At 48.2% G+C, this 7,618-nt stretch overlaps 1 protein-coding gene across 1 annotated transcript; it reads left to right on the top strand.

Moving 5' to 3' along the window:
- The first annotated feature begins 5,572 nt into the window (after positions 1–5,572).
- On the top strand, positions 5,573–6,613 carry LOC136544154 (uncharacterized). Its single transcript, XM_066536409.1, has 2 exons — positions 5,573–6,004; positions 6,092–6,613. The coding sequence occupies exons 1-2, from the start codon at positions 5,573–5,575 to the stop codon at positions 6,611–6,613; spliced, it is 954 nt and encodes a 317-aa protein (XP_066392506.1).
- The last annotated feature ends 1,005 nt before the right edge of the window (positions 6,614–7,618 follow it).

Raw genomic sequence — 7,618 nt, 5'->3', positions numbered from 1 at the left:
GGGTGAGGCTCTTCTTGGGCGCCAGCCCCAGAGGGTTGCCCCGTCGCAAGAATCTACAAAAGGGGAAAAGGGCATAAGGTCGGAACAGAAAAACAAAGGGAAAAACAAGGAGAATCGATGACTTACTCTGGCGCTTTTGGGCGATGGGTACGTTTTGGGGATGAACCCCCAGACCCCTGCTCCAACTCATGTGGGCGGGACCATTTCGAGCCTGCCCCCTGCTCCAAGGTAGGGGGGCTCGTCTCCCTTGTCTTCGAGGGCATGGCGCTAGAGCCGCTCCCATCCGTCGGCTCATGGGGCACGGTGCCAGGGCCGCTCCCCTCAATCGGTTCATAGGGCACGGTGCCAGAGCCACCCCCCTCCATTGGCTCATGGGGCGAGGTGTCAGAGCCACCCCCTCCACCAGCACCTCGGGGATGGCCTTGGGTCCATCCCCTCCCATCCACCGATCCTCCATCGACACCCTGAGGGTGATGGCGGATCCACCGGCTCCCACCGCACCCGGGGGCAGGCCTGGCTCGACCATCCCTATAGATTCGCTTCCCCCACGTGGAACGGGAAGGGTCCCTACGTGGGCAACGAGTCCTCATCCACCAGGTCACCCCAATCCACGCTGGCTGCTGACTCATCGTCATCATCATCGTCATTGTCTTCACTACCGATCTCCTCTCCTCGGTCGCGAGCTTGCTGCTTTCATATCACCTTTTTCTTCGCAAGCTCTCTTGTCTTCTTGTCCCAACCGGCCAAGGCGCGGTTCGCCGCTATCCGGGTGGGGTCCTTCGGTAGCGGAGCTGGGCTATCCTTGAAGAATAGCCCCCCCGCCTGGTCCCGCTATCCCAAGGTTTGCGTCAGGGGGTCAGAAATTCAAGTGAAAAGAGGGGCAGGGGGAGAGAAGACTTACGAAGTCAATGAACCCCAGTTCTGGCCGCATCAGGGGATGCCCCGGCACCGGATATAAGAAGTCAAGGACGGCGCCAACAGAGTCCTTCGTAGGCTCCATCGCCTCCTTGATGCGCTGCGCCACTTCAGAGGGTGGGAGCGCCTCGTCGACAAGATCCATCCCTTTGAACGATGCTTCGAGTACCATCTGATACAGGGGAAGCACGCGCCATCAGCGGCGCAACCCTCCTCATGTGGTAGGCATCGATAATCCCTGACCCCTTCATGCCCCTCTCCTTCAGAGTTCAGATGGCGGCGAGAAGGCCATTGAGTTAGTTCTTTTCCTTGCCCGGGACACCCCACCCCCACGACCCAGGGCCTCCAAGATGTAGCGCCCGGTGAAGGCTGGCAAGGGGACGGCAGCGTCATTCTTGACATAGAACCATTGTGAATGCCACCCCTTGCTGGAGGTGGACAGATGCATTAGCGGGTACACCCCCGCCCGGTTGTTACGGAGGTGGATGCTGGTGCACCCCACCAGCGTGTGCAGATCTTGCTTCTCGACCCACGTCTTCACAAGATTGACGGCGAAGAGATACCACCACAGGTCAAAGTAGGGGCTGATCCCTAAGAACCCCTCGCACAGGGCGACAAACGCCGCAATGTGCTGGATCCTGTTGGGGGTAAGGTGCTACAGCTCCACCTGATAGTAGTCCAGTAGTCCCTAGAAAAACTGATGGGCGGGCATGGTGAATCCCTGCTCATGGAAGTGAGCAAAAGACACGACGTACCCTTCAGGTGGCTGCGGCTTGTCCTCTTCACCGGGCAGCTGCCACTCCTCGGTGGCAGTCAATGGGTGAAGGAGGCCTTGGTGGACGAGGCCCTCTAGGTACTGATGGGAGATGTTGGATTTGTACCCTAGGTCCATTGCAACAGCAGGAGCAGCACGGGAAGAAGGCAGGGTGGGAGCAGTACGGGCGTGAGAAGCTCAGGCGATTGGCGGCGGAGGCTGAGAATGCGAGGGCAAGGAGGCAAAGTACAGAACCCTAGGGGCAAATCCTGTGGTTTTGTAGGGGCGACAGATGCGAGAAGGGCAATGGTCCACCTTGATCTCTAAGCCCAGCACGACGCACCACCGCGTCACGTCATGGGACATGCGCACGCAATCCCTATCCCTTCCCGTGAAAGTTGCGCCGAGCGGTTCGCCTTCCCCAGGCGGATCAGGACTCTCTTCCCTCCAAGGGAACACGGGTCACAAAGCTTTTTCTCTCCGGCCCACCTAGGGTCTCGGAGCCCAAGGGCCGTCCCAATGAAGGATGGGCCCACAAAAACGACCAGGACTTAAAGGACGCAGGCATCACCAGGGCCTTGATCCATAGTCGAGCCCTAGCCAGGTCGGCCCTAAATGAAATCCCCACGAATGGGATACCACGATTCCCCTTTAAAATATCTAGTTGATAAAAAACCAAGTATTACGGCCTTACCCACAGAGGGTCCGGTACTACCCCTAGGCGATTCTACTCGAATCACCTGGGGGCTCGGGGGCTACACCCACCGGGTGCGCTCGTGCGCACCCTCTGGCAGATTAACTCCGACAAAATTAAAACACCCCCCGGGCGATTCTACTCGAATCACCCGGGGGCTCAGGGGCTACACCCACCGGGTGCGCTCGCGCGCACCCTCCGGCGAAACTAACTCCGATGAAATCAAAACACCCCCCAGGTGATTCTATCTGAATCACCCAGGGGCTCGGGGGCTACTGTCGGGGACCTAATACCGGAGTAGCCAAGGAGGTGGAACAAATAACCATCGAACGTTAAAAACTCCCGAACGGATAAGAGCACTACTACACTTCTTGCCTGAATGACGGGAATTTTGTTCCACCTCGCCCAACGCCCATGGGCCAGCTTCGCCTCACCCGACGGCTGGAGGATGGCTCCGCCTCGCCCGAGGGCTGAGGGCTCGGCTCCGCCTCGCCCGACCCCCCAAGGGATCGACTCCACCTTGCTCGACCCCTGAGGGCTGGGCTCTGCCTGACAACCACTTCCCGCTCCCTCATGATGATAGGCACAGGGTAGGACAAGACGTTTGGCTCAACCACGGCATCGAGGACCATGCCCTGTGCCCCTATAGGAAAGTACCATCAGGGCATGACGGGACGGGCGCTTACAACCTTCCAGGCGTGGCAGAGCCTAAATAGTGTTGCAGGCGCGTGCCCTTCGCCCTACAGTGTTGTAGGCGCCGCCTTCAGCCTCTAGGCAAAGAACCCAATGCGGACATACGACAACCACTATGTTCCAAGCAGGGACTCCCGTCCTCTATAGTGGCAAACGAGCAGTCACCGCGCCATCCGCTCCCCGTGGGGTCGGAGATCAACAACCCCGTCCGACACACTGCCCGCAGGGGCGGGACGGGATGCACCCACTTGCTAAATGAGGCCAGGGCATGGCCTATGAAGATCAACAACACGTCACTCCTGACATGGTCTGCCATGTTATGCAGAACAGGCGTGGGAAAAAAGGGAGACCCAAATTTTTTGAAGGACCTTCTATACTCTTAGTATTTTCCTCTTTCTCCCATCTGTAACCCCTGCTCCCCCCTTGGCCTATAAAAGGGAGGGCAGGGCTCCCTACTAGAGGGACCGACTTTTAACGGACAACACAACACAACACACATCAGAGACCTGGGACCAGTCCCTCTCTCAACCGTTTGTACCCCCTACTACGAATCATTTTTGGTGCTAATAACACGAGCAGCAACAGACTGGACGTAGGGACATTCAGCCTGAACCAGTATAAATCTTGTGTCCTTTAGCGCACCATCTGGGCCTAACGCGCATAAATATAAATTTACTAGCCGGTGCTTGTTCGAAACACTGACAACTATATTAAAGCATAAGTCTTGCAAAGGTAAAATACAAAAATATACCTGACCTCTGAAGATTTCTCTAGAACCTAAGCATGGCTCAACTCTCCCTAACTCTCAACTAGAGCTATTCTACTTCTATATCTTGAGAGCTGGCTTTGATCCTGATGAGGAGGATATGAATTAGGGTTTCTAGATCTGGTGAGGGAGGGGGGTAGTGGCTGGAATATATAGGCCAGAGGTAGAGTAGCAGCCAAGGCATAGAGGTGGAGTAATGGGCAAGGACTCTAGGAGGAGTAGGGGGCAAGGAATTGCCACGTCATCGATCCGTGTCAACTCTCCCGACCACTATTGGATGAACCAACCTAAAACCACCTTAGAATCAATGGTGTAGATCGTACGAATGAGTACACGGCGGCGGAGGGCGATGGGCCACCCCCATGGGCCGTGCAGCCCACTATAGTGTCAGGTGGGCTCATCCTTCTGGTGGCAAGGCTTGGGCTCCGTCTTGAATCGTCTTTCACAGGTTTCGCGGGTTGAGTCACTTGTTGTCGTCGGTTTGCTTGTTTGGAGTGTATGACAGTGGTCCCGAGAGCTGTTTTCTGGATAAATCCTCCTACATACAAATATTTACCAAAGCTCATAGAATTCATTAGTTTAAACCCCTAAACCTTCATTGGTGATTACATTTATGCCCTTATACATGTTTAATTGCTGGTTTATAATAGTTGTTAACTACCGTCAACAATGGGCCAAGGGTGGGAGGTGGGGGGTGCGCCTGGGCCTCTTCTACAGACAGGCCCAGGTTACGGCCTGCTCCCCCACTGTGGCTGCTGCTGTGCTGCAAGTGGGCCGAGTTTCCTACGCGTGGGCCAGAAGCCAAGTTATCATTCTCTGTTTATTACCGTCTTATGTGAATTTCCAGTAGTTTAGTCTTTGATCCATGTATTAGACTAAGTTTAATTACTGTTGTTCATCAGTGTTATTGTCTATGTTTTGGCAAGATTAGACCTCTGATGTTTTTATGTACTTGTACAAATTTGTTTATCTACATTGTACTCATGCAATTTCGGTTTCTAATATAGAATGCAAGTATGTTCGTGTCATTTTATTTGCACTTTCATACTTATTGCGTTATTGCGATGATTTTGTCACATGCTCCATCTTAACACTGTTATTATATTCATTAGTTCATAGTTATTGATGGCTTGTCGCAATTAATTTATGCATAACTATGTTATTTTGGGATGAAAACATTGGGTAATAGAGTCCAAGGCATTGGTTGTGTCTAAGTCTTTTGGATTATTCGGCCTAGAGACCATGCCTATGGCTGTAATTTATTCACCTACTACTAAAGGTCTACATCATGTCCATTGGACTAGATGATTACCTACCAAATGTTTTCCCAAAGTAAAGGATTAAGACTATGGAAATTTATGGCTTACACTATTGTAGTGATTACCATTATTTAATCATTAATTTGGGTTATACATGGTGTAGCAGAGACTTAAGCATTGGTTGCGTCTAATTCAAGAATGAATTATTCGGCCAAGAGACCATGCTTAGGCAGCAAATTATTTGCCTACTATTAAAGATCTACTCTATGTCTTGTGACATTTGAGATTATCTAACCATGTATACACAATTAATGAGAGTTATATTGGAGGTTTACAAGATTATTTGTCTACCTATGATTGTCTTAAACCATGATGAGCTATGTCATTTAAATTAATTTGCATTTCATTACAACATTTATTTACCATTATGATTATAATTTACCATGAGTAAGTTTATTAAATCAAATGGTCGTACTTTGTAGGCTATGGCCATGGCTAAGGAGTTCAATGAACTTGCCTTAGATGGTCACAATTACCCTACTTGGGCATCGGATATCAAAATTAACTTTGCATCCCGTGGACTTTTGGCACACATAAATGAACCCGTTGATAGGGTAGTGCTAGATGATCAAAAGAAGTATGGGGCTTTAATGTTATTAAGGTTCTATATTCATAAGGATCTCAAACCAGAGTACCTTATGGAAGAGAATCCTCGTGCATTGTGGCTTTCTCTTAAGGAGCCTGGTGAACAACAAAAGGAACTCATATGGCCTGAGGCTAGTCATGAGTGGAACCATTTGCACTTGAAGGACTTTAAGTCCGTTGCTGATTATAATCATGTTGTTCATAACATTTGCTCAAAGTTAAAATTATGTGAGAAAGAGCCAACGGATGCTGATAAGATAGAGAAGACTCTATCTACCGTGCTTCCCACTGACCGAGTCTTACAGCAGCAATATCAGGCTAATAACTACACTATTTAATCTCAACTTATTCATACGTTAACTCAGGCTGAGAAACATGATGAGCTTCTTATGAAGAATCACCATAAGCGCCCAGTTGGAGCAGCACCTCTTCAAGAGGTGCATAATGTTCAGAATAATGTTAAGAATAAAAAGTTCAAGGGATCTACTTCTGGTGGTCCTAAGAACAAGCCTGATAAGCGCAAATTCAACAAAAAGCAAAAGCCAAATGCTAATAACAAGCAAAAGGGTGAGACTAAGTCCAAGAATGACAATAAATGTCATAGGTGTGGGACCTACTCGCACTTTGCTAAGGATTGCCGTACTCCTAAGCACTTGGTTGCACTTTACCAAAAGTCCTTAAAGGAAGCAAAGCAAAGCAAAGCGGGAGAACCAAGATATGAAGCGCATTTCTATCTTGCTTCTGAGGCTACAAAGGAAGTGGGTTGTTCAAGCAAGGCTCTTGAGGAACCAAAGAATAACGATGCTCACCAAGTTGAGAATCTTCCAGGAACGGATGACATGGTTGTGGAGTTTGCTTCAAATGACATGTTTGGAGATTTCGCTTAAAAATCTCGATCCATAGTTGATATCTATCTAATTATTGTGTTAGCAATTCAAGTGTTGTAATAAATTAAGTTGTGCAAACTCTATGTGACTTGATTTGTAGAAACTTGTTAGTGATGGGAGTATTGTGAACTCATATGTATTGTAATGCCATACTCATATGTTGGTATTGTAATACATTTAAGTTGTGTATGTATTTCTATATGTTCAATAAGAGTTTTTAATTGCATTCTTATTTTACTATAGATGTCTTGTAGATAGTGGAACCACAAACACTGTACTTAGGGAGATGAAATATTTCCAGACTCTTAAGAAAAGAGAAGGAAATGTTATGACCATCACTGGCCGTGATGCTCTAATAGTTGGTTCAGGTAGAGCCACTATTATTCTTCCTAAGGGTACGCAATTAACGATAGAGGATGCATTATTGTTTCTAGAATCGACTCGTACCCTTTTAAGCTACAGAGATATCCGTAAGAATGGTCTTCATGTCGAAACACATGTAGATAACAAAGAAAAATTTATTCTCTTCACTAGACTTATTGGATTTGGCAAACAAGTTTGTGAGAAAATTCCATCCCTCCAATCCGGATTGTACTGTACATACATAAAACCTATATCTCATGTTGCATACAAGATAATTTTTCAAAATGTTGATTCATTCCAAACATGGCATGATAGACTTCGTCATCCTGGAATAGGAATGATGAGAAAAATTATCGGCAATTCAATTGGTCATAATTTGCATAAAGCAAAGTTCCGACAATCTTCAGATTTTTTATGCACCGCGTGTGCTACAGAGAAATTGATTTTAAGGCCATCAACTCTTAAAATCAAAGCTGATCCACTAAAATTCCTTGAACTAATTCAAGGAGATATTTGTGGACCGTGTGGACCGTTAAGGTATTTCATGGTGTTAATAGACGCATCTACTAGATGCTCTCATGTGTGTCTCTTATCGACACGAAACCATGCTTTTGCTAAAATAATGTCTCAACTAATACAGTT

This window comes from Miscanthus floridulus, chromosome 3 (genome assembly GCF_019320115.1).
Source record: "Miscanthus floridulus cultivar M001 chromosome 3, ASM1932011v1, whole genome shotgun sequence".
Lineage (NCBI taxonomy): Eukaryota > Viridiplantae > Streptophyta > Magnoliopsida > Poales > Poaceae > Miscanthus > Miscanthus floridulus.
The sequence above is the reverse complement of the archived record's forward strand: the minus strand, read 5'-3'. Positions and strand labels throughout refer to the sequence as shown.